Consider the following 27,831-nt stretch of genomic DNA (forward strand, 5'->3'; position numbering starts at 1 on the left):
CCGCCCTCGCAGCCTCTTTTTAAGAGCGTTGAGAGAATCCGAACTCCCTCTCTGTCACGAAGCAGGTCCATTATTTAAACTAGTCACCTGTGTATTAGTAAACTGGGGAGCTCAGAGGAAATTCACCATTGTTTGTGATGACCAGCATGTGCCAAAACTAAAAGATTATGGGGTTGTTTTGAAGAAATAATAGCTGCCTGATGACTAAGTGTATCTACATGGAAGTTTTTAGTTTATTACTTGAACAGCGAAGACAAAATGTCTGTCTTAAAAGATTCAGTTGGATATCTTTTAAAACAAAGTGGGAGATCCTTTCTCTTGCTTCCAGTACAGTTTCGATTTTTTTGAGGTCCTGAGCTGTCACGCCCACGTCTCCTGCCAGCTTCCTCAAGGGAATCACTGAGTCACACGGGACGGGGAAAAGGATCCCACATCCCAACGTAACCATCATACCCATTATAGCATCAAAGAATCTTCATGTACTCCCACTCGATTTTTCCCAAAATCTACCAAACCATCTGCTACAAGAATATCCAAACGCTCCTCTTCCCCATCAGGCACACATCTGCCCACAGAGGAATGCTTTCCTCCAATGTGGCCTTTGCTGCCGTAGGCGGTATGGGCAATTTTATAATGTTTATATTTGAGAACGAGGGAGAATGAAACCCCTACATTTAGATTTAACGGCAAACTATAGAGCTGCGCAGGACCACAGATGAGAGTAAAAAAGGCTTTGAGTTTCACTGACATGTGAACATCCCTTAAACATGAATGAATAGCTTTTTTCCGTGTTTAGTCTTTGAGCACTGAAGGACAGGAGAAGCAGTGTTGCCAAATGTCCAATAAAGCCCATTTGGAAATGATTGACTCCACTGTACTGTAACGGCTGTGTCAACAACAGGCTTAACTGAGGCTGATGATTGAACCCCAAAGAGGGAACGGCCCTCCGGTTTTCCTTACCGTGCCGCGGAAGCAAAGTAATCACAATGTAATGAAAGTAAACTGTGCAAAGTGCACGTCACTCATACAGTGGAGGAATTTGATCTTGATGTGATTAAGTGCCAACATGCAGTTTAAAAGATAAACAACACATATAGCTCAGGAAATGTGACTCAGCTGTTTGAATACATGCAAAATGCAAATAAATGTTATTTAAATAATGACTTAGTTTTTGTGTCCAATAATGTCGTTCAGCCCTTGAAAGTGTCCTCCATTACCTGGAAGTGGAGGATGATGGTCCATATCAGCCCCAGGGTCAGCTTGGGGTTTCCATCTGCAATGTCATCATTCCTGATGTTGACCAGTTTGACCTGACATGGATACCAATAAAATGTAACTGTCAGCTTTAAGTTAGTTTATTTGCACAGTAAAGGGCAACATTTATGTCAGACGATGACATAAAAGTATGCAGCACTTATAAAAGACGTTTTATAGACAGAGAAGACAAAATCAATAAATGTGATATTAAACATGTCATTATTTACCGACCTGTCTGTGTTTGAGAAAGTCCAGGGCGATCTGTACATTCTGCAGCTTGTGGAAGCGCATCCGGCCTTTCTCCCGCGGCTGTAAGAGACGAGAGGACACCAAACGTCAGGAGGAGGAAACACGTGAGGTTTGAATGATCAACAAACAGCAAGGCCCCATGACTGAGGAACAGGTGTGTCAGTGTCCGGCAATACCTTTAGTGTTTAAAACAAAGATCTACTCTACCGTATAAAAAAAGAAATCAATACAGTCGTGGTTTTAACTTAAAACTAAAATACAGCAAATTTGAAGTGTGATTCAAATTCTGCGTGGTTGTGATCAAGGCCAGACCTTCACCAGATATGACCACTAAATGACCCTGAAATGCATAACCAAACCAGCCAGGATGTCTGCAGGTGAAAGCATGATAATGAATGATACACGATCTCGGTGATTCCCCCAATCATCGGTCGCAATCCTCATTTTCCCTGAGACCTACAATGCAGCTTCTGAAACACCTCTCACATCTTACACTGCCTTATATTTAATCTGTAGCGCAGTCCAATCGAGCAGAATCCACAAGCATCCACAATTTCTGAGCCTGCACAGGACGGAGTTACCCCGGGAGTGATGGCCATGACATGCATCGGTGCTCCATATCTTAAGCTTTAAGCCAGTATGAAGCTTTGCTGCAGAATTAGCCATATCAGCTTGCATTGATGAAACTTTGGGCTTTGCTTTCAAAACAGTGAGGAAAGTCAGCACTTGACCCTTGACAACTCAATTTGACAATTTTAAAAAGGACCACACTGATGGTTTGTATATTTAGTAACAACAACTTTCAGAGCATAAAATAACTAAAGACTGATTTCATACTTTCGACGCACCATCCTGCGAGTATTGATTCACGTTTATTATCAAAATGATATAATTTCCTGGTGATGAAGGTGCACACAGGAACTATTTGGCCAAAAATGTCCTTGTCGGTGCGTTTGAGCATAATTCACTGAGGAAAAACATCGGATTCATGAATCCTGTTGTCAGAGAATCAAACCCAGACGACAAATCGTGACAAGGAAAACATGAATATTGTCATTTCTTGGATGAAAAAGATTTTGTTTTGCTCTCCAATTTTGAAATCTCTGATGTCAAAAAAACAGGAATTAACAGTTATATTAAGAACAAGGATATGCTCTGCCCTTCTTAATGAAATCTTAATGTTTGATTTGAAAGACGTGATTACCATAAAATGTCTTTAAACTAAACGATAACTGTAGAAATGATTCCACTGAAAGCTCCACTTGCACGTCTTATCTCCTTACATGACGCCTGGCGCTGCTAGCTCACTGATAAAATGGAAGAGGACGATGTTGACACAGAAAGGGGACAATACGGGGGAAGAGTGACTGTCATCATGCACAACCCAGAAGCCACCTGGGGTGGTGACACATGCCACGCCCGAGGAGGCGGCCAGCCATAGTCCAGGCGCCACTCACCAACCGCACGTTCCTCACAACGTCACGTTCCCTCGGCTACCACAGCAAGAGCATCGCAAGAGAGGAAGGCAGAGGCAAAGGGGGGAAAGGTCAGGGCAAAGGTCAGCAGACAGGAATTAGATAAAGGAAAAACCAGGGATCAAACAAGTCAGTGCAGAAAGGTTACGAGATGGAAGCAAAGAATGAAAATTAGTGTTTTAAGGCTACATCACCAGAAGGTGTGTTCCCAAAAAACCAGTGCTAAGACAAGGAACGTAAAAGAGTGCGCATAACCTCAGCATGTTCTGAAATGTCCAAAAATCTCGAAAGAATCAAAGTCAACACATGCAAAGAAGAACACATTTAGAGCAGTTCAGGTTACAACGAGTAGACTGGACAGTAGAACAAATGTAACAGCAAATTAAGACAGAAGGACAGAAGAGCAGGGACAATAAGAAAGGTCTGGACAGGACGGGGGGTTACGGCAGGAGCAGACGTCCTTATATCTGAAGGTTAAAGGTCACCAAAGCTCACCAGTGTCTCTCCAGAGAGCACCTCCAGCAGGGAGATGAGGTTGTGTCCATCTCTGAGGTCCTCGTACAGGTCAGTGATGTGTCTCTGGGCCTGAGGAGAGAAGACCGGAGACGTTTCAGTGATGTATTATTGATCCAAAACAAGGAAATGACTTCTTCATTCAGTCTCCCATCATGACAGCATCAGCGGTGAAACACTGCTGTTGCGTTCACACTTCATACAAACAGAAGTGGAACTGACGACCACCTCAACACTAATAGCAGAAAGGCACAGACACATTTGACTTGAACCCTTCATGTCACATAAAAATAAAAAAAGCAACTTAAAGGGAACCTACACAAAACAATGAGGGACTGGAGTGACTGTCTGCCTTCTGCAGTGGCAACTGGATCCACATTTGGGGTTCTTTTAAAAACCTTCTTTTCATAGTTTTAGGCATCATTACTGTTGGGTGAAGTATTGCTTGACACATTAAGTTAACCAGATTATCTAAACGGCTTACTTAGAGGTGGAAATGAAAGTGAGTGCATTTAAATGTCAGTTTTAATCCCTCATTGCATAGAAACGCTTGACAACACAACTACTGTAAGTACGATAAGTCAAAGTTGAGTCCAGGACGGACGTTCTCGTTGGACAGATTGGGTAATAACGGTAATGTTTGTCTTCAGTTGCACTGCAGAGAAGGCTCTTACAGCAGTTAGAAAAGAGCCCAAGTGTTAAAATGAAGGGGGGGAAAAAGGTCAGAGGCTAGCAGCTAAGGAGCTCAGGTAAACATGTTAACACAGACATGCAGGCTGAAATGAATGTGTGTCCACTCAGCACTCTGCTCACAGACAGCACCTACCTCTGCCTTCCAGTGCTGATGGGAAAAGGATGGGAGGACAGGATGAAGGATGGAAAGAAGAAACAGTTTGATGAGAGAAGATATAAAACTGCAGTGGACTCGTGAAGGAAAAGAAGAATAAAAAGACACACAGACGCTGGTTTGATTTGACAGACGTTGGACAAAGATGGTTGGTTGTTTTCTTGTTTTTTTTTTTAAATAATTTAGTTTTTCAGTATTCCTTTTATAGTCTGGTCTGGATTGCGGCGGGATACATAAAACACAGAATAACGTCTGTTTTTCATTCTCCGTAATATGAGGAGGCTACAGTAGATGGCACTTTTGAGACAGCTGACCACGAAAAATGAAGCCTTCTTTGGCCTCCTAGTTTAATCCCATGACTCTGTTGTGACCACGAGTCAAAAACGCCTCGAGGGGCAGCCAGATCGCCGACCCGACTCAAGTCTTTTGGACCCAAATCTGAGGGATTTCCAGACAAAGAAACAACGACTGACGACAAAAGCCTGTGAGTCATCTCAGACTGAGCCCCCGGTGTCACAGGACGCACATGGAGGACCAGCAGACATTCCTCACGGTTTAACACACTTCAGTTCCCGTGTGAAAACAAGGACTCGTCAACCTGAACGTGTCGGCCGAGCAGCAGTAAGAGAGGCGAAACACTTCAGGTAGAGCCCCCCTGAGCTGACTGACGGGTAGTCTTACAGAAATGTCTCGCACACACATAAAGTGTGACCAAAAACGTTTATGAGTATGATTCTGTCTTTTGCCTGCTTGTAATATCAAGACTAGAGCTGCAATGATGAGTCAATTAATTGATTAAACAAGCAACAGAAAATGAATCAGCAACTATTTAATCAATTAATCAAGGAAAGAATAGTGTTGTTGCAGCCTTAATCAAAGTGGAAAACAAACCCCCTGCCCGCTGATGAGCTGAATGACTCAGCAGAACATTCATTGATTGTCCTTCTAATTGATTGTTTTAGCCGATTATTAAGTAAAATCACAGGAAGTTTAATGATAACAGCTTCAAAAATGTTAAGACACAAAGTTAATGTGTCATTAAGTTACAAACAGATTCATTGTGGGGTTGCAAATAATGACTCATTTCGTTTTCAATTAATCTCTTGATTATTTAGTTGATTTATTAATTAACCATTTAGTCTATAATATGACACAAAATAGTAAAAAAAAAGAATTACAATCCAAGACCCCAGAGTTCAAGGTTGCTTGTTTTGTCCAACCAACAGTACAAAAAACAAGAAATTCAATGAATTATGATTATAAAATATAAAAGCAGCTAATACTCACGTTTAAGAAGCTGCAACCAGTGAATGTTTCGCTTGATAAATCACTTGAATTAACATTAAATTGACTAATTGTTTCAGCACTAATTAACTGATATGGAACATATTACACATACAGTAGGAAGTGCTTCCTTTTTAAAGGTCATGGGCCAGTATTGCCTTACAGGATCATGGCTGCAAACATATTTAGCACTGCCCCCCATATTCAGAGTAGGAGTTCAGTCCTGGAGCTTCCTGTTCCCCTGCAGAGCCCTGAGAAAGCCGCCCTGACAGTCTGGAGCCCAGATGTGGAACCTGACCGAGCCCGGCCCACGATGCCGCTGTTCCTGAGCGCCAGCTAAAGCGGGACCAGGTGTTCGTGACTCACTCCCACACACGCATAAAGTTAACACAAATAGCATGTGTGGGTTTTATGGCGCAGCAGAGCGATTTGTAAAATGTTTTTCACCTTTTCAAGAGTTTCACTTCTTTAAAGAGAGGTGCCGGGAATCAGAGTCTGATTTTGCTTTGTACTCTCTTTCCAGTTTATCTGTTGTTGCTTTCAGGTAACGTTTTCAGTAAAAAGTCCTTTATCTCCTGAGGAAACATTCTTGTGTAATTTAAGGTATTGTAACCAGGTGGGTTATGAAAGCAACTTAAACAGAACAAGCTTTAGGGTCATTTAAGGACAGCTGGAGTCCTTTTCATTGAGTTATACGCTCTAAATGAGCTGCAGTGAACATTTTATTAATGTTTTAAAGTTTCATAAACTAGCCGAATGTACGTTTGATGCGTACTTGTATTAGTGAGTGTTGTTGAAGATCTTACCTTCATCAGGTGCTTGTTGACCCATTTTGTGAAGGTCTTTTTCTGGACTCTGTCCCGTTCATCTGTGGAGGGACACATCAAACAGAAGCTCAGTTTAATCAACTGAGTCAGTGTGACAGTTTTTACCCTATCAACTACAAATTGTGTATATCCAAAACATACTGGTTTATAAATGTCTGACCTTCCAGCAAACCTGTGGTTTCCATTAATGTCAGCATGTTATGAAAATCGGCGTAGAGAGACATTAAACTTGACGGAGATAAATAATCTAATAATCTTTTGTTGTAGTTGTATATTTTTGTTATTTCATGTGTTACAAAAGACGCTGTTTGGCCACCAATATTGAAAATATCTGATTACCATGCAACAATAACACAACTTAAAGTGTTCACTGAGATTGATTACCTATCTCAAGTAAGTCTCTGCTAATTCATTTAGTGAAATGAATGGAAATCAATGGCTGCCTGGAAGAATTCAAACTATAAAGTTGGTGTAATTCAGAACAATGATTCCTAAACGTTTTGGTGTGTGACTTCCTCAAAGGAAGCAAAGCCTACTTGTTGTGAACAGTTAGCCAAAAGGTAACTTTTACTTCTCAGATTGGTTCATTTTAATACTTTTTAGACATCTGAGGCAGTAAATAGACGAAAAAAGCAGAAATTGGAGCAAAATCGTAAAAAAAAACAAAAAATAAACTGCCTCCCATCCTCAGTAATCCCAAAAGCCCTAAGATGTACTTTATGTCCTGATCCAAGAGTTGGGAACCAGTGCTTTAGAAGATGGTTGGCAGTAAACATAATTTGTATTTAATGACCTCAAATATCTAAAACCACAGTTATGGTCCCACATCTGATGAGACCCTTCAGGGGAATCATCACTTGCATGGTTTTCCCAGAGTCACGGACAGTTTGATTGAACGTGTGACGTCGACAGAGACCGCAGAAGATGCTTCAGGTGACACAGAAAGTGACTGCACTCCCTCTCATGGTGGCTTTAAAATCAGTCCATCAAAACAAAACAAAGGAAAGGTGTCGAACTTGTCAGGTGAAACACGAGTAAATTACCTCCGACATCCCTCATATTAGCACCTCTACAGGAACATGTTCCACCTTGCAAAACTACGGCTGTTTTGGATTTGATTCTTCCAAACAGGATTGTACTGTATACGCTGTGCAGTGTTTTCCCTAAATGTTTTCACCCATGCGGCAACTCTGGAGAGATAACCATCAACAGAGCACTTTCACCTCTCATCAATAAGTGATGAGGGTGGCTGTCAAACACAGAGGCCTGTATGACGTAACAAAACAAGTCTGTCTTTGAACAAAAGAGATAAGAAAATAAAAACTTATTATGTTTGGTTTTCCTCATCCGTCACACAGTGTTGGGAGCTTGATTACATTATCTGGATGAGAAGTGAGATCAAAGCTCGTGCAACAGAAGTGATCAGTTGAAGAGGGAACAGAGAAACCAAAGAAGACGACATCCCGTGGTGCCAACGCCCATGTCAGGGTGGCACTATGTGGATGAGTCACAAACACGCTCGCGGCGTCTAAACAGAGAAGTGAAATAAACCTCAAAAGCGGAGAACTTCTCCTGTTTCATTCGATGGCGAACACATGACTTTGCATCCAGGTTGAATAAGTGTGATAAAGACAGAAACAGGATTGTTCTGCAGAAAACAAACCCTGCAACAAACTGCTGACACGTTACCAGCTGTTCAGGACGCTGTTGTTTCTTCATGCCATTAAAGCTGCACTTGACGTTCCAATAACTCAAAGCAGCGAAGAACATGACACACGAAAACAAACTTTACCGATCCCTCTGACAAATAATGTGTTTGCTTGGCTGAGCTGCGTAGCCCGGAGCAGCAGAGGAGAGATGTGGAGGTTTCCTTTCATCCTCTGGCTCAAAGAAACGTGTTGTTTGCTCACCGCAGTGTAGCTGCATGATTAAATCATCACCGTTACTCTGTTACTGAATAATGCAGCTGTGATGAGGAGTGTCACACAGGAGGACACAACATGTGTTTTGTTTTTCTCTTTTATATAATTTAGATTTCAGCACTTGGATGAAAACACAACTGCATTAAAATACATTGTTCAGATCAGATCAGACGTTATCTTCTGAACCAAACTGTCAGACATCTTCACTGCTTAGCCCGTCTTTCGTCTCAAAATGGGTGTCAGCGCAGTTAACCAATAAAAAGAGGAAAAGCCATGACACTTAAAGGGGTGTGGCCCGTTTGATAAAAGAGAGGCAGAAGACCACCGCAGACAAAAGTAGATTCTACGTTTCAGACATTGAACTACTTTTATACCACTTCTTCATAATAGTTTTCTACATTTCTAAAATAGTTACATTGCAGAGAAAACACAAAAGACCTCTAAGTCAACACTTATATTTAATTTAACAATGTAAAGATGACGACAGACTCTACCTTTCCTGTGATCCATGGCTTTGAGCATCCCCTGGTAGTAGGAGTCCTCTATGAAGACCCCGTCACTACCCATACTATCAGAGGAGTAGTTTCTGAACCTCGGCTTCATCGCCATGCTGGAGTTATCTCAGTGATCAAAAACAAAACTGAAGCCTCTGCAGGTTGAGATGTTGTCTACTTTATGAGACTTCCACTTCTTCTTATTGCCTGAAACACTGCTTCACAGTGTGGGATCCTGTAGTTCAGTGGGAGTGTTCAAGCCACTGATTCAGTTCCTGAATACAAGTCTTACTCCCTTTTTTCCTCCCTTTCTCCCTTTGCTGTCTCTGGCATTCTATGCTCCTATTTTTTTTTTTCACCAGCTCTTGCAAAATGCCTGCCTGCGGGCTACAATGTCAGAAGCTGTCATTCACCACTGAGTGGTCTGTGGAGAGAGAGGGAGGATTCTCCCCCCTGGCCCTGCCCTGTTATGCACACCCTGACCCCACCCACCAAAACACACCTCAAGACCCTCAATGAGCACCCAACCAGCACAGACCTCCGCACTGATTACATCCAAACGCAAAGATATGTAGTCCTTAAGCAACATCCGTGAGTCTATACGTTTTATTTTGCGTTGCACTCAGTTTCAGTCACGGCCTCTTATTGTCTTAAAAGTGATTTTGCATGTTTCAGCGTATTAACTACAAATTTCAAATACGTTAGAGTATTTTATTCTTTTGAGTGACATGCTTTTGTACAGCTGCTCTCAAATATTATCCTTAAACATACCTCCTCAATAGTTCCTCCAACAATAACAAAGGTTTTTTCCAAAATATAAAAAGGTAACTAAATGTGCAAATTAGAAATCGAAGGCAAGTCCCAAGCAATGGCTGAATTTGGAAGGAAGTAAATTAATTTACTGTAAAAAGGTGTTGGCATGACTGTTGATAATGACTTTATGATTTTATACAGTACATGTAAAACCACAGCATCAGCTCAACGGCCAACAATGACAATGTTAAAGTTTATTTTACAAATATCAGAGAAAGGTCAGAGGTCAGGAGACGCTACAGAACAGCAAGCCTGCAGATGATACGCTGAAACACTTTAACAGGGGCTTTAACCCTGGTCATCTTACTGCAGGAAAGACTAAAATCTACTGTGTTTCTACTAACTACAGCATGAAAAAAAAGAGATCACGAATGAAGAAAAAGGTTCCCTGTACAGAAACGGTCCACTGGAGCCTGTTAACCCCAACTGAACTCCGCGTGTGCAAGCTAGCAGTCACCAGTGTGTGGTCGGAGGCTGAACATGCCACACAACACCACAGAGCCTCAATGAAAAGCCTGTTCCTGAACACAGAGGAGACGCAGCCCGGGAGGCAGGCAGTGGAAACAACGTCCTCGGCCATTTCTCGACATGGTACAATCACAAGAAAACCTCGAGCATGAGCGCTCTTCCTCCATCAGGACACAATTACGGGGAAACTGGCACAGAGGGTTTTGCAGAAGTTTGTCTTTGAGGGGTGGGGGTCTATAGGAGAGAATCCAGAAGCAGGAACAATAGCAGCATTTTAAGATCTCTAATGAGAACAACCTGCGAGACTAAACAGTATATTCAAAGCATTTAGTTTGGACTATTTTTCTTTGATGAATGTCCAATCTTGAATAAAAGAGACAAAAGAGGCATGAAGACTCCAAAAACTCTTAATAGAGTAACCACACTGCTGCAGAAAATTATCCCTGACACAAAGCAGCTATTGAGGCCTTGTGTGGATTGACTGAACAGTGTGTGTCCATGTGCATGAGTGCTGAAAGAAAAGGAGAATTGTTACATTTGCGTCTTTTTCATGCAATAAAACTCTTCAAACAGCTTCTTTCCATCTGCGCAAATAATCTCTGATACACACTCAAAACACAACCTTGCTTTTTCTTGCGAGTTTGGTGCTCTAATTTAGCACCTCCACACTACCGCATACATGTCCTATGGCACCTGAATACCTGTAACGCCTTTCACCCTTGGGAGCATCAATTTTCTGTGCAGATACTGACATAAGACTGTAAAGGAGAGAGATTTTTTGGATGCCGACACGGGGAGGCGGCTTGTCAGGACTTGAGAAATGGAAGCTGCTGATATTACACCTTCCCCCGACCTAAAAACTCGACCCTATAGGCTGTGCATGTGTTAAAAATGAAAGACTCAGCAAAGGCTTAAGAACTGCAAATTTCAAATATTCGCTCGCAACTGTATTATTACTATTGTTATCCCAAAACACTGGATGCGAAATCCTAAATCTGCGCTGACTTCAAAAAGCCACATCACAGTAAGACTAGTTTAGACTTACTGACTTTGATTTTGTTGTTCAAACAAAAAAGGCACAAGCAATTTTCATGTGATGTAATTATGTGACTTTGAAACAAGTCAACAACCTGCTGGTAGCTACACACAGCGCAGCATTGTGCGGACACTTCTCCTTTCCCTGTTACTGATAACATGCAGTGATAAAGCCGAGCAGCGAGAGCCGATAGGAGTTTTATGATGACAGTTCTGCCGTGAGAAGCGTGCAAGTCTATGCATTCTTCTGGAGGGCGCGCCCACCCTCCTCACAGACAGGGGGAGCCGCCTCTCTGCGATAACACCACCCCTGCCCGAAAAACCTCTTGTCTGCCTGTTCATCTGTGCAAGTGACAACATGCGATGTCAGTCCCACTGAGGACAGGAATGTTAACCAACACAGTGTATCATCTGGCTAGCAGGTCCTGATTGGGTTTTTGATGGAGGGGATGAAAGTTGGATGGTTCAAGGAGGAACTTGGCCAAGGTGAGGAATGGAAGCCCCGTGGCAGTATGGGGAACATCCAACCTGAAGCTGGCAACGAAGAGGGCATGACAGCATGCACTACCACAGAGTAAGACAGAGCTCTGTCTGTTATTATTATAACTGTGAGGAATTTATTCCTTTTCAAAACAAACTCAGGTGCTGATAGACGGTCGAGAAAAAAAAAATGCTTTGGGAGATGCAGATGGGCAATAAACTCAATGAACCCAAAAAAACAACAGCGCTGTGGGCTTTCTTGGGCGACTGTCCAACTTTAAAGTTGTCCTCGACGTTGCCCACACTATGTTTTCTCTCCGTAATTATAAGGACGATGGCTGCAACTCACTTTTGCAATAGGAGTGTCATTTATTGAGGAGTATGCATTCAAAAACACTTGTAATTAGCCACACATGGTGTCAAACAGTCTTGCGGTTATGAAAATATGAGGACTAGATAATTGCTGGATTTATGATCCTCAGATGTGACAGCTAAAGCCAATTAAAGAGAAGATGAGCTTATTGCTCAATGCTGTTTGTCTCCCTCTTCTGTTGGAGAAGCTGCACTACAAAACATGATACAAGTATATTATGTAATACTCTACTATAATCCACTTTAATGTCTAACTAGTAGCTGACAGCCCTCTTTACTCTGAGTCCCTAATCAGAGTTCAGACTACTGTTAAGAAAGTCCAAGGTCACTTGGGGCCCTGCAGTGTTGACTTACACTCATGGACAGTCACTTTAAAATGTGGGAAGAGTGATTTGTGAGAGTGGTCGCCATGACAACACAGCAAAAACACACAGCGGCTGTGAATACATCAGCGTAGTGTTTACAGAGGAGCGGCTTTGGCCCCCGAACCTCCGGAGAACTCTTAGTTTACGAGGGGAAAAAAGCATTTCTCACAGCACATCAGTTGGTAAACAAACGTTTAGTAAAATTTCCATTAACTGAAGTTACTCAGGTTGAGCCTCTCAGCTCGCAAACTGAACGTTTACTCCTTCATTGACATTAGTGTATTCAAATGTCAACACAGTGAGCGTGTCGTACAGGGACACCTTATCCTTTTCTATTTAAGATCATCAACACTGGCTCTTTAGACTACAGACACGCTGTATGAAGAGTTTGTTTACCTAAGGGCTGCAACTAACATTTATTTTTCATTACTGATTAATCTGGTGATTTTCTGGTCAAATCCACAAATAATTTGGTTTATAAATGTCAGAAAATAGTTCCCGGAGCCACAGTTGACGTATTCAAATAGCTTGTTTTGTCCAACTAACAGTCCAAAGCCCGAAGAGTTTCAGATTATTACAATAACCAGAAAACAGTTGCATTTAAGACGCAGGAACTGGAGAATCGTCTTGACATTTTTGCTTTACAAATAATGAAAACAATGTATTGATAGTCAAAATTGTAGCTGCTTAATTTTCTGTATATCAAAGAAGCGTTCAATCACAGTACAATCTGCTCTGTAGGACAGCAGGACGCTGATCACTGATAATGCTCATATACAATGTTATCTTTGTGTCAGCGTCTATAAAAGTGCAATAAAAGTGAATAAAACGATAACAAAATGATAAAGAGGCACAGCTTTCTCTCAGAGACCTCCTGGACGCCCACTCTTTTGGCCCTCGGGGCTTGTTGTATTGTGGGTGGAGGCATGGAAAAGGTTAACATCATCACCATCAGCACCCCAGCAGCCCCTCCCAACCAGAACCTCCTCCCATTGCCGTCGCAGAGAGATGGAGACAGCGGCTGAGCGCTCAGACCTACCTGCGCAGCACATTCGGCTGTACAGATGAGAGCCCACTTCTCCGCAGCTCATTTCATGAATGTAATTTGTTCGTCGATATAAGATTTCCCACTCAAGCCCGTCGCACCAGGACGGCACAGCGGCGCGCATCGTATCCTCCACTCCGGCCATCCCTGCGTGTGTTTGCGTCGCGCGTAAACGCACAGCGCGCTGGACTTTCTCGTAAACGCCCCCGGACTCGCGTATTTCTCGTGAGTGTTACCAGCCCTCAAAACTTTTCCCTCTCTTCTATCCGAGCCACATGGAGGAGAAACAACACACAGGGTCGTGTCAGATTGCAGACTCTTTGTTCCAAGCCCAGCCCACTTTTGGTTGTGTTTAGTGAGATGAGCTGGAGAGCTCTCGGCTGCTCCATCCTGCTCGGTTGTCGCTTTCGTGCGTAGCGCGTAATAACGATTGGTGGCATTAAAGCGCGCCTGGGAGGGACATCCCCAAAATACACAGACCGGAGGAGTGTACAGTATATACTGCTGAGCACTACACTCTATTTTAACATGTGTGATGTCTGTGCCTCTCCCAATGTTGCACAACCCTCCGGGCCCCTAAATGCAAAGCAGAAAGTAGGTTAACTTCGGGTTTGTCAGCGGCAGCGCGCATATGCGACGCGATAAATCATCACTTTCCCTCCACATCTACAGCTGTGGGTCATAAACCAACAGAGGAGTCTTGTTTTCTCTCTTTCTTTGCATAACATTGAGAAATACTTCACATTCACAAGCAGGTCCTGGCTCATTTTCAAGTTAAGGCAGCAGACAAACCACCGTGACCATAAATACCTTTTATGTCATGGAAATGTTTTATATGAGGGGGGGGTTCCAAGTATAATCTGGCTATAGGACTGTAGTTTAAACAATAACATGACACCAGCAGAGTGAAGAGTAAAAAGTACATAAAATATTCTGAATATCTGCTGTTAATTACTTAAATAACCCAAACGTTATTTAAGAAGTATTAATTAAGAGTAGAGATCTCAGGTTGCTTCACATAACATGCGATCAGCATGTGAAGACGGGCTTTCCTTTAAATGTCTCCGTTGTTTGGGTTTAACTACTTGACACAAAGTATTTAAACGTTTGGTAAAAGGTAAAAAAAAAAGTCATTACATTTAATTAGTTCAAGCTTTAGCCTTTGATTTGTTTGTTTCAAATTCTTTGTGGAGGTTGTCGGTTTTAAAAAAACAGGTTTTCTTCCCTGAACAGATATTCAGAGTAGGCATGTTAACTCGTACATCCACCTGCTTCACTCTCTACAACAGAGCTATTCAACAACATTGAAATGTTACAGCAAGCCACAGACTTTAATCTTAAAATACTTAAAACTTGGATTGATGTTTGATGCATGTGTTGGTGCCAACTTTCCTAAAAGGAGTGAACCAGATTTTATCACAAAGCGTGTCGAGGAGACATAAACACAGATCAGAGCCGCTGCCTGAACATGGCCACACAGCGTACAGTGCGACAGAGGACAAGGACAAGCCTGACTGCAAGCAAGGTCCACCACAAATATGTTTCATGTTACACTGGTTATTGTGTAGGGCATGTAGGGACATGGTGGGCGTGCATTGTTGTCAACACTTGGCGTCCTTCAATAACGGCATGTTTTTTCACTTTTCAGTTAAAGCGGAGCGGGCCGTCCTTCCCCCCTCAAGTCTGTTATTACTGCCACAGTGAAAGGAGACGGGGAAGTGAGTCACAGCTGCACACCACGAGCCAAAATCTAAACCCGGACCTACAGTGTGCTGTATGTGGCATGTGGTTTAGCAGACACAGACAGTCTAGTGGGTCTTCCATGAACACTGGTGCAGATTTGGGTGCGGCTTCCTAAATGGATTAGATCTATTGAGAGTTGAGGCTGGTGTTGAGAAATGAATGGCGCTTTCTAATCTTTTCAGTCTTCCGAGAGGCTCGTACTAAATCTACTAAATAAACGGAAATCTCAAGGAAAAACAGTGAAAGACGACGACGCGGGACGGCGTTAAAGGAGAGGCCAAAATCAGCAACCAGCCTCTGGCAGAACTCATAACGATTTATGAGTTACAGAAACACATAATCGCTTTGCACAAATGACCCTTTAATTATCTGTGCACCAACACAGCACTCATATTCCTTTAAAGGTCCCGAGGATCAGCGCGAGGCCTCGTGAAGGAAAACCATAGACCTCCTCCTCCTCCACTTTGTTATGATCGTATCCAGGATACACAGTCCACCGTCCCCGGGGTCGAGTTTACTACCATTAGCCGGCCGCCATGTGTGGCACTCTGCGAGCTTTTTTTAAACCTGGCTCTGGGTAAAATCCCTTTTACCTACTTTCACCTTCCCACTGTGTCAAAGGCACCTTGTTGCTCCGGCAAACTGTAGTTCCAACTTACACAAGTGGACGTCAAGCTGTGCCTTTACGTCCAGCGCGTGACACTGCGGATGTTTGATTTGTCCTGGACTTGTAATGTAAACAATGACCACGCTTCCAGACAGCCAGAAATCAATCGCGACACCTCCCTCCTCTGTTACAAATACATCATTGAAGCACAGACAGACGCTGGGGAGAGGGAATATGACCGTTGCTGATGTACAGGGTGTAGACTCATTGTCTGCACTGCGGCAAGTAGAGAGCTGAAAGCAGATCTCTACAAATGCAAATAGGCTGGATATTGACAGAAGGTAGAGATAGCACGCAGCCTCGTTTTGCAATGTAATGTTTGCCCACAATTTACCAGTCAAACCACTCTTCAAGGCAACCTTTATTTGACCAGGACTGCTGCTGTATACTCATGCTGTAGGTGGATACATCTGCTTTTGTTCTATGATTTGCATATTAAGCCTTTTCAGGTCATTTTCCTTTTCTTCTTCTGTGAAAGTTACTCACCCTGTCATAACAAAGACAGGCAAGTCACTGTTGTGAAAACTACTCTTATCTCTCCAAAGGCGTGTCTTCCTTGACTTTCTTTGAAAGGGATTGTGCAGTTTACTATCTGACCTAGATCACTGGGGGTAATAAGGGAAAAGTACAGTACCAGGCTTCAGTTTAGCAAAACAACCAACTATTTCAGGGATGTGTGCATCTTATCAAAAACATTTACAGCTTGCAGGTAGAGGAGTTGTGATGTGACTTCATTGTTTTAGGCTGCTTCATTGTCCAAAGGGAATTTGCTGAATTGTTTCAGAGTGCTTGGTGGCCAAACTGGTTTCTCCCAATACCCTCAGCGTTATCTCATCGTTATCTACACCTGCAGACTGTCAGTCAGACATCCTTTAATTTGCCTCAGGGTGTGTCGCCTGCAGAGGTGTGTTTGAGAGCCGCCATTGTGACAAGCTGTGTCAACAGTGAAATAGGCCTGAGGTGTGCCTGATGACATTTAAAGCCACAGATGTCTGCAGGTAACCGTCAGGCTGTTCAGCAGGTCCCATAGAGAGAAATTCTTTTTCTCCCTGGCAGCACATGTTTGGTATGTGAAGAGGATATGATTAACTTTTAACACTAAAACATTCCAAGAAGAAACCAGTTGAACAAGCCTCTTAACAATACAGGAGTAACAACAAATTAACATACTATGAATAGTTAAAGGCTTAAACTCACATCAAGTCACCTTAAAGGAACCACACAACTCAGACAGAACTGAACAGAATGAAATGATGGATCAATTAAAAAAAAAGACACTATTCAAGGGAAAAAAACCCAGCAGAGGAGCAAATCTGATGCTGAGGTTTGCACATCAAAGCTCTGACGAAGCCAAACCCCCCCTCAGTCGACCAGATTACTCCTGCTCCGACGTCACCGCATTACAGCCAGCATTTACAGGGTTAACTGCAACATCTCCATACCACAGGAAACCGAGATGTGTGAGGAAAAAAAAGAGGGGGGAGTGTGGAAGAGCGAGAAGGAGTGTGCGCCACAAAAACACACAGGACAAGAGAGAGCAGAGACGACGGACGAGGACAGCCGGCAAGAAACTATTTGCACAGAAAAACCTTTGATCTGCCGTCCTCCTAAGGCAGGACAGTCACCTCTCCTGAAGTAAAGCCCTGTAGCGAGGAGTTTTCCAGCTTTTCTTACCTTTCTTCTTGCGTACTCTCCACTGCCAGACAGCGATTAAGGTAACAATGTGGCCCACAACCACCAGGGCCGGGAACACATTTCCAGGGGGGCTTGCCGGCATCGGGCCTGGTAAAAAGTGGAGAGTCCCAGGCTCTGAAGACAGGTGGGAGTGCTGGGGAGGGGGGGGGGTGGTGGGGGTGAAAGGTGAGGGGGAGTGGAGGGGAGGAGGGGGGCAGTGCCTAGGGGTGTGGTGCCATCCCGGACTTTAAAACAAGCGCTGCAGCCAAGTTGTCCGTGACTTTTACGAGAGAGAGAAGAGAGAAGAGCGAAAGAGCGAAAGAGCTGCCCTCCCTCCCTCCCTCCCTCTCCTCTCTTCGCTGTGACTCAGTCTTCTAGCAGAAGTGGCCGATCTCCCTCCCTCCCTCCCTCCCTCCCTCCCCTTTTCCCTGTACTTTACTCAAACAATTCCTCTCTTTCTTTTCTACATACTCTTCTTTGTTATTTTAAGTTGTAGTTATTGCAAAATGAGCTGTAATTCCCCCAGAACAAGCCACTCTGCAGCCCTGACACAGTTAAGAAGTTTTGTCCTCCTCCATGGCTCAAGTGACTCCACTGGTTTTGCCCTACAGGAACTGGCTCGCTGCTTTCCTCGCTCGCTGCAGCCTATCTGCAGGAGTTAATAATATATGAGGCTGTTTTGTGTGGCACGCACACACACACACACACACACACACACACACACACGCACACACACACACACACACACGCTCACTTGGGGCAGCCTTGATAAGAAGCAAAAGTAAGCGTGAGTGAATTCCACCTTTAGCCAGTGTCAAAAGTTTCCTACTCATTCTCTCCATAGGATTTTCTTTCACTGCAGCCCCTTGCAGTTATTTTCCATCACGGTTTACGAGTCACAGATCATCCAAGGCCAACCCCTTCCTCCTTTTTCAAATGTTTATACTGAAGCCATGCCTCCACGGTTTATTTTTCCCCTCACATAATAACCCATTCGCTATCAATTCATCCTCATTATGTAACTTCACTATGTTTCCCTAGACGCTAATTGCTTCCTTATGTTTGGACAGCACAGCCAGTGCCTATAAGCTTCCCAGAAACCTATTTTACTGGATACTGTTTTACCACCAACCATTTAAAAATCTCCAAAACACAAACTTTTTTTTTCACCCTTAAAACAGAAAGTGCTTTTCATTCCTCCCCCGTACAAACTCTGTTATTAAAAAACTGCCTTGAGGGAAAATGTCAGCTTAAACTAGACTGAGCCCCATCTGACAATGTCACTTTAAACTCAGTCAGCTATAACTACAACCACTCTCTGTCATTATATGATCACAAGTAAATTCCTCTCTGAGGGATCTTCTCTAAATACACCCACAGCACCTGCTTGCATCACTGTTGAGACATCAAAAGCGTCTCGCTGCAGGCAAAACGGCAACTCTGCCATTGTTTCTGTTGTCAGAACATCGTGCAGTGAACATCAGTTGGTGTGTCACTTTCAACGCAGAAACCCAACACCAGGGCCAGTGTCATGATCACACGTTGACGGCAAACCCAATGCCACACGCCAACCCGTGCTCCATAAAACAAGCAGAAATAGACGTCGCAACCTAGACCTCAAGCCGCCTTTGGCATGTGTGGCACAGTGTCAGTTTATGTACAGATGAGAATTCAGAATAGTCTTCTGATGTACAGGCCTTTGACGGACTGAAAGAAACTAAGGTAAGTTTTGAAAGAGAAAAAAAAAAAGGGTGAGTTTAACCAAGTGATTTTAGTGTGAAGAGTTGGTAGTTCACTCTGGGGGAGACCTTATATGATCCCAGTTTGAATATGTCAACCAAATCCCCAAAGCCATTGAAACTGGCAGCTCAAATTGCCAATTAGTTACAGTGAAGACTGAGCAAAGGGAATAAAACCCAGGGAGCAGTACAGATGTCTGGAATGAATTAACTCCACCACTCCTTCATGGGAGGAGTCAGCCCCCTCCCACTCTCTTCACATGGTATGCGTTTGCTCAATGATTCCCATATTGTGATGCACGTTCTGCATACCCACATGTGGGCAATATAGCCGAACTTCACATGACTACAGTCTAAGTAAAAAAGTTATTTTCTTTTCAGTTAAAAGTTCCTCAATCGCTAATGACAAAGATTTCCCAAAGACCACAGATAGGATTAGGTGAGCAATAAGATGGTTTTAATCTGCAATCTTCTAAAACTGATGCTGGGAGTGGCACTGTCCTCAGATGACATGCATAATGCCAGAAATTCAACTTTACTTTCCTGTTGTAGCATCCCCAAAAGCACTGATACGGAGTCTAAAATGATCTGTCACTGTAAAAAGCAAACCTACCGTCTGGTGGTCCTGAACAGAAACAGCAGCATAAGTCCATCTTTGCTCAGCAGTCTTCACAACTTTTTGAGAAAATACAGAACAGCCAGGGAGTCAAATCTGACCTCACGACATTGTGTTCTGATCAAAACCAGGGGGGCGTGCTAAAAAAGCACGAGGAAAAAAAAAAAAGGAAGAAGAGAGGAGCAGAGGCACGGCTGGGAAGTGAAAACTAGACAGCGTTGCGAGTTTGACTTAATTTGTGAGGCTTTCCTCAGTGGAAACAGCATCTCATGCCTGGTGGTTTCTGAGCGTCACTGGATGGAATCCATGTGCAGGGCTGCAGAAACTCCCTGGGACACATTCACATTTTCTTACTGGATTTAGACAAAGAGCGGAAAACATGACTTCTGCCAGAAAGCTACTGTAACAAAGGTTTCTCTGTGGAAGCCATAAAAAAGTTGGAGACAGTACCATTATGCCCCCATATCCACAGGATATTGATTTAAAACTAAAACAGTGAGAGCTGGAACGGTTTATATTAGAAAATTACATATAACCATCCAGTGGTAACTATAAATAAATATATTGCTTCTTTTTGGCCAATACTCTTAATCTTATTACAATTTATTGTGTTGAACTGTGATTTAAGAACAATAACTGAGAATTATACTTTCACTACCCAATGGCAGTAATTCTTACTGATACATTAATGACTAAAAGTGCAACAAAAAAAAAGTTATTTGATTAATCGATCAGTCAAATGACAAACAACTGATTTGCTACTTGTGTCTGTTTTATATAATTACAAGTTGAACATCTTTGGCTTCGGACTGTCAAACAAGACAAACAAAATTAATCATCTTGGGCTCTGGGTACTTGTGAAGCATTTTTCCCAATTTTTGACATTTTATCGACTAAATGATTTACCTAAAAAGTAATCAATAAAGAAAAAAATAATTAGTTGCAGTCTTAAATATAAATAGCAATACTATGCAAAACAAAAATTTTGTGTCTATTCAAGGCATCACACAGTCTGTGTATCTTAAAGGCATGTTATCTATGCAGCTGTGCCTTATTCCTGAGCCCCTGCAGGCCTGTTACTTGCATTCACCCATAACAATCTTGTGCAGGGGAGAGACATGGAGCAGCCAGTCAGGGGCCTTGCCGCAGCCCACACCCCCTTGGATTTAACACCAGGGAATATGATCCCAGACAGTGCCAGGCTGCGTGGGTGGTGTCTAACTCAAGGTCTTCAGTGTAAAGTTCTTAACTATAATTTGCTTCACTCTTAGTCTTTAAATAAACATGTTATACATGTGGGATCAGAATAAACCAGACGCAGAGCGTGCAATTCTGGTACAAAAAAAAAAAATCTAAAGAACACCTAAAACAATGTGTTGTCACTTAATCACAGTCCTGGACTGTTATCTGATACACTGGCAGTGTGCGAGACACACCCATACCTGCTTCATCCTCCCTGGTCCTCTGCACAAGCTGAGACTCACCATAAAGTATTTCTGTGCTGACACCTTTTGGTAAGAAGACAGAACTGTTCCAACAACGAAGACTTCCTACCTTGGCCGTGTTGAATCAAAGCCTCCATGAAGTCTCTAGTATAATTAATTTCCATCGTAGGTCAAGTGGTTTCTTGTTGATTTCTCTTAGTCACTGTACCACGTAACAAATGCAACACATAGTACTAAGAGACAGCAGGTTGTTAGCTGTGTGTGCTGCGGTGGCTACTCCATTCAAGTACAGTATGATCTTTTTAAATGTTGGATTTTATGTTCATTGCAGGCTGGGCTAAAACACAGAGGGGCAGATGAAAGGTGGCAACTGCCACATGTTCTCTTCTGGACTGCTTCTGCTGCTTCGCCCTTCTTGGGGAGGCACAGGCAGGAAAAGCTGAGTGTGGCTTAATTGGACTCACATTTCCCAGTCTCTGCTTAGTCATATATCAGCCCTGACAATGGAAAGTTCTCAGGCAGGATGCGTGTTAAGGTAAAGCCTGGCAGTTAAATATGTGGCTTATAACGAAGCACCGATCATCATCAGGCTAACATCTTGTGTGAGTCTGTATAAATATTTATATGGGAACTCTGGGAAATTGACCGGATGGGTAGGTGTCCTAACATGAAGGATGTGCAATACAGTAGCAGGAGAGTATCACTTTCTCCCCAGCAGGTGGCAGAATTAACTCCAGCAGTCATTCATGTGCAAACACTACTGAATATCAATTTCAACAATATGTACATGTATATACAGTACACTATATGGAAAGGGAAACCTCAGTTTCACTAGGTTAAATTATCTGCAAATTTGGTCTTGGATTTAATTTTGTATAAGCCATGAAAAAGCTAAAATGCTTAAATACTCTATATAATATATTAACTAACTGACTTGTTCTTTAAGTTGCTTTATTAGGCCCCAATTTCCTTGAACTAAACTGTATGTATGTATATTAATTTACATGCTTTGATGTAATTAAAGCTGATTAACAGCACGATTAAGCCCAAGACAAGTTTACCCACGAGGATGCTGGACACACTGGATGTGTGCGTTTATGTGGAAGTATAGACTATAAATAAATACTCGAGGATAACTGCACGTGTCTGTACTTATATTTATCAGCATTATTAAACCGATGATCTGCTACCTCACAAAAAGTCACTGCTTGCTTTTTGACTTCGCTCCTAAACATCGCACAAGAATCATTTATAAATATTTGCAGTGTAGATAAAAACAGAGCAGACGTAAAGCATCACAGGCCGAACTAAATGCATTCCTTATTTGAGCCCAGAAACAGAACGTGACAGAATCATTGTGTGAAAAAAAAAAAGGCTATGCAATCAAATTCTTATTTGCTTTCGAGTTTTAGTTTCAGTTACACCAGATTCAATTAGTTAATCTGTGATATTTAGTAAATCAAATAAGTGAGCAGCTAATATGCTATATATATGTTTTAAAATCTTGCCAGCACACTTGGCCCCTTTTTAACACACCATCAACACTGAGCATTGTGCAAACATTCAATTCAATTAATTTTATTTATATAGTGCCAAATCATAACAGAAGTTATCTCTTCATCTAGTCTATATAATATCTACATTAAATCAATTATGGGATTCTTATTTGAGATTCAAATTTAGATATAAAACTTACAGTTATAACTGGTCACGCAAGCGAGCCACAGGTTGGCACAATTCTTCCTGCATCCAGTAAAATGACACCTAATTGGCAGTCTGGTTGTTATTTAGCCATATGGAAAATGACAAGACCATTACTTGTATTGTTAGAAGATCAAATTATCCCTCTCTCAACCTCCCGAACACAAGCAGTGCCCATAGCAACGCCCAGATACTGCAGACAAGAGGAAAGAGGAGGAAACAGAGGAAGAAGAACTAAGACAAGCTCAAACCTTGCAGGAAGTCCTGCTCCTTCTCAGGATCCTTTATAAGAAAGCCCCGGTCTCCCTGCGGCAGAGTGGTCTTCTGGGCAGTAACTGGGCCATCTGAAGGGACTACAGGACCTGCCTCAAAGGTTTTCATAGGAATGGTATTGTCCATGACTTTCTGGATATCTTTTACATCAGCACTGTCATAATCCACCATTTGGTTCTCCGTCAGGTCAATGTCGGGCCATTTGTCTGTGGCTGTTGATGGAGGGGTTGCTGAGTCATGGTGAGGATCAGACTTAGGGGTCTTAGCTTTGGTCACAGGGCCGAAGACCTCAACATTCAGCTGTTTCATCATCTCAACATTATATGACAACCCTTCACCCACCACATCAGCTTCCTCAAGAAGACCTTTGGCGCCCTGTTGTTCTTCCTTTTCAGTATGTTCTGCCAAGAAAAGGATCGTTTGCCGATCCACCACCGCATGTCCACCAGGTTCAACCTCAGGTTCTACCTTTCTAAGTACCTCCAAGGCTAGATTTGAGGTTTCTCCTCTCGTCACATCTGGGATCAATTCTTCTGCGGGCTCCTTAATCGTAGCCTCCTGCATCTTTACACATTCAGACTCTTCAAAAGCTGCAGGTGAGTGAGCAGCAGTCATCTTAAATCTCTGCAGGACTACCTTCACTGGGACACAAGGAGCCGTGTGAACAGTTGTCATCTCTTTGGAGAACTTTGGTACATTTGAAGAAGAGGGGAATGAAGAGACAGGTAGCTTGGCCTCCTTGACTGAGTCAGGACAACTGGTGGCTCTGTCCTCAGTGGGGAGACAAGAAGCTCCAAAACTTTTCCTGTCACCCTCCTTCGTCCAACGTTCCTCTCCTCTGTAGAAATCCTTGTTTCTCTTAAAAAAGTTCTGGGTCTGAACACCAGGCTGGCCAGCTGACGCATCACACTGGTAGGAGCCTCTGAAGGTTTTTGGAGGCCTCTCAGATGGTTCTCCCTCCTCTCCAACTCTCTTGTGGCAGTAAATGCGCCTGTCCATCACAGACTCTAGGCTTTCTCTTCCAGGCTTGGGCTTTGGGATGTACGATGTGGGGCCTTTTACTGTATGGACTCGAGCAGAGGACGCAGGCCGGCGAACGGGTTGAAGGGGTGCAGGCATGATCTCCGGTGGCAGGTGAAGGTAATCTCGCAAGTATGCAATTCCTTCATTGGTAAGATAGTAATAGGCATGTTTCCAAGCAAAAGTCTCCCTGATACAGCCCTTAGATTTGAGAGAGCCCATGGCGTGGATCACCTTCAGGTTGGTAACCCCCTTGATGTCAGGGTGAATGGACTGTGGACGTTTGTCCTTCTTGGCCACGATGACACCATCTCGAAAGAGGAGCTCATAGATTGCCCTCAGATCAGCTAAGGGCATTACCATTCCAGCCACCATTTTGACTTCTAGTTTTCTTTTAGCTCTTTGAGGAATCGCCTCTCAAACTAATTCTGACCACTTCAATATACAGTATTTGCATGCCGTCACACGTCACAAGACCTGTCAAAAATATTTCCTCCTGCATCAGTTTTGCTTCACTGTGATAAAGGATCCATCTAAGATATTGCCATCATGAGTCAGCATGGAGAAACAGCGATGCTCACAACCCCTCCTACCTTTTCTCAGTCCCCAGTCGAAAGAGAAACCGCTTGGACGAGAGGCGAGAGGGAAGAAAGGAGGAGAATCCGAAGGGGGCGTGTGCACACAGGATGAAAACAGAAACCGAAGGGATGAGAGGGAGCCGAGCAGAGAAGGTTTGTACCCTGTGTGGCTAATGGGCATTATTACCACCATCCCACTAGCCAGTTTTAAGCATAATATGCAACAATCCAACCAATAAACAAGCTAAAAAAAATCCTCAGCTAAGATTGTCTCACCTATAGCCTGGGTTGCTCTTCTGTAAATATAAATTCAAGGTATGTAATTGGTAAGGATTAGGGAAATAAATAATGTAGTTCTAGCGCTCAGTCTTCAGTATTCCCATAGCTTGCTGGTATGCAAATCAGACACTGATAGCAGTATACCTAACTCATGATGGTTAGTTAGACATTTTCTAAGCACAAAATGAATTAAATCTATGAGATGCCTGTCTAAACAGAGTCTAATAATAACCAAGAATAACCAACAAAAGGGCTGAAATAACAGAGATTACATACTGTTTCTTGGTACACCATTGAGTAAGTAATTTACACAAATTCACAACAAATTCCTGAAGTTATTTCTTCAAACAACTACATCACCTGTGGTGTGAGGTCTTTATACTATTTCAATATTTATTTTAGAACTAACGTGTTACAGTCGTAAGATCCTGTATTTTGTTTTGAGATACTGACACAAGAGAAATTGTAATTTTGTAAACATTGTAAACAAGTTAGAAAAGGGTTTAATGTGGTATATTACCTGGTGAGATGGATATTTTTTGCAGTCTTTTTAAATGACTGATTTTAAAACAGCATATTGTACTTTAAATAATGGTAGCTAGCTAAATAATGTGCACAGTTTTACAAATAAATTGTTTATATAATATACTGTACAGGTTTCTGTTTCAGGCCTTAGTAAGAAACATTATTTTCCAATGAACTTTAAGGTTAAAACACACTCAAAAAGTATGTTATTATGCAAATGTAAATTGAAGAATTTGCTCCGCCATTGATTGCTGTCCTTTCATTTCATTTAGTCATGTTGGAGAGCACTCAGTCACACTACATTACACCATTTGTCTGGTGAAAAGATTTTAACAGATTTTGTGTCTACTGAGAAAGTTGGTGTACAACTGATGCTCTGTTTGTAAAACCAGGTTGAGTGTATCCAGAGGAGAAAAGGAGCCGATAGATATAAAAGGAAATTCATCTGATGGGCGGCAGAGACGACACACAACCCACAATCAGCAGGCCTGAGGGGAAAACCACCATCCACACAAAACACAACAGGGACAGCTGTAGCAAGTCTGCAACTTTAACTTTTAAAAGCAAGACATCAATGCTATTTAATATGTCACTTTGACAAAAAGCAAGGGTACAAAATGAACAGCAGTCTTTGTATATTAAACTGCTGAAGGTGCCCAACATAATATACTGTCAAAGTGACTATTCCTTTCCAAAGGTTGGGAGTTAAGTCAGAGAGTTCTGGTATTTCTTTTGGAAAGACTAAACCTAAAAGGTCAAACCCCTGACAGTATAGTGAGAGTCCATAATATCTGCTCTCCTCAACAGTCATAGCCCAAATCCCCGACCAGCCAACTCTGCAAACCTAAATGGAAAAGCCATCAAGTCATTTCTGTCCCTTAAGAGAAGACAATTGTGCCTGTGTTTAATTCTCTGTTACTCAACCTCCTCTGAGACTGATCCACACTGGAAAGCAACATGGAGTCCAGGATAACCACTGTTGCCAGTAGGGCTAAAAATACAAGTAGGAGGTTTGGAAAATGTTTGCAGGGGATGGTGATTTTTCCCATTTGCCTTTAAATAAGGTGGCAGAACTTTCCCTTCTCTGACAGCTGTATTTTTTCTATGTAATAAATATCAGAATAGATCACATTAAGAGCCCCAGACTGTGCATAGAAACTAATACAGGGAAGAGTGATGAGATAGCTGAGAAGCTTCAAGTTTTGCAAAATACGGGAGAACATCTTGCATCACTGTTCTGCTTCGAGGAGTCACCGTTCTAATAATTAATCCCCTGCAACCATTTCATAATCCCCTTCATGAAAATCACCTCTGGCCTGTTTATTTGTCGCCCTGTTAGTCAAAGAACATTTAAGTGAAGAGATTCCTGCTCTACAGGGAGCAATGTTTCACAACAACTCGGTGGGAGTGAGAGCATGCAGAAGAGGCGATACATTTTGTAAGGACTCCAGCAGGTCTGGATTAAACAGTATTAGCCAATAATTCTCACAGTTTAATAGGGGCTTTCTGCAGTATGTAGGCCACATAAAACTTTGTACAAATACAGAACAATAGGGTGAATTTGAAAGTTCTTTTAGTGACATTGTGACACTGAAGATGGATATAACCCCACCCTACTGGGGCATGGAAATGTTAAAACAATCCTGCAAGTAGTGTTTGTGCCAGACAAGACTCCACTGCAGATCATACCAGGCAAATGATGTTCTGCCAGTTCCCAGATATTTTGAAAGCCTGCCATAGTGACATTAGAAATGATATACTGAAGCGGTAAGTGAAGAAAGAATGAATCACAAATCATAAACATGGCTGAATTGCTGCTTTGCTAGCATGGATAAAGTCTTGATATATGGCACGGCAGATAACATCACTTCTGATGGAAGAAAACAGATCTCTCACAGTGCAAGAATTCAGTGGTATTTTGAATCATCTAAAACCTTGAGGCCTGTCTTGAGTTGGTTCATTGGATGCAGAGACTTTATCTCCATGTGCTCTGCATTACCTGTCCTGTGGGCTCTAAATCAAACGAAACAGCGGCAACAACAGACTTTTGTTTGGTTACTAACACCAAAAATCACAGATGGAGAGAAATGAAACAGTCTGTACCTGCGTCAAACCTCTTTCAGCT

At 42.5% G+C, this 27,831-nt stretch overlaps 1 protein-coding gene across 2 annotated transcripts in view; it reads right to left on the reverse strand.

Annotated features, from left to right (window-relative positions):
• pleca (plectin a) overlaps nt 1–24,699 on the reverse strand; it is a 51,005-nt gene extending 26,306 nt beyond the window's left edge. Inside the window, exons 1-8 of one of the 2 annotated variants that reach the window (XM_070921452.1) lie at nt 24,338–24,699; nt 24,117–24,162; nt 23,761–23,784; nt 19,843–19,847; nt 6,432–6,558; nt 3,477–3,566; nt 1,489–1,566; nt 1,218–1,310 (exon numbers count right to left, since the gene is read on the reverse strand). In XM_070921452.1, the coding sequence (XP_070777553.1) occupies nt 1,218–1,310; nt 1,489–1,566; nt 3,477–3,566; nt 6,432–6,558; nt 19,843–19,847; nt 23,761–23,784; nt 24,117–24,162; nt 24,338–24,699 (825 nt within the window). Of the gene's footprint in view, nt 1–1,217; nt 1,311–1,488; nt 1,567–3,476; nt 3,567–6,431; nt 6,559–8,868; nt 8,984–19,842; nt 19,848–23,760; nt 23,785–24,116; nt 24,163–24,337 lie in introns of those variants that run through there. The other variant, XM_070921453.1, reaches the window with a different exon arrangement.
• Nucleotides 24,700–27,831: the final 3,132 nt, after the last annotated feature.

This window comes from Enoplosus armatus, chromosome 16 (assembly GCF_043641665.1).
Source record: "Enoplosus armatus isolate fEnoArm2 chromosome 16, fEnoArm2.hap1, whole genome shotgun sequence".
In the NCBI taxonomy this organism is placed as follows: Eukaryota; Metazoa; Chordata; class Actinopteri; order Centrarchiformes; family Enoplosidae; genus Enoplosus; species Enoplosus armatus.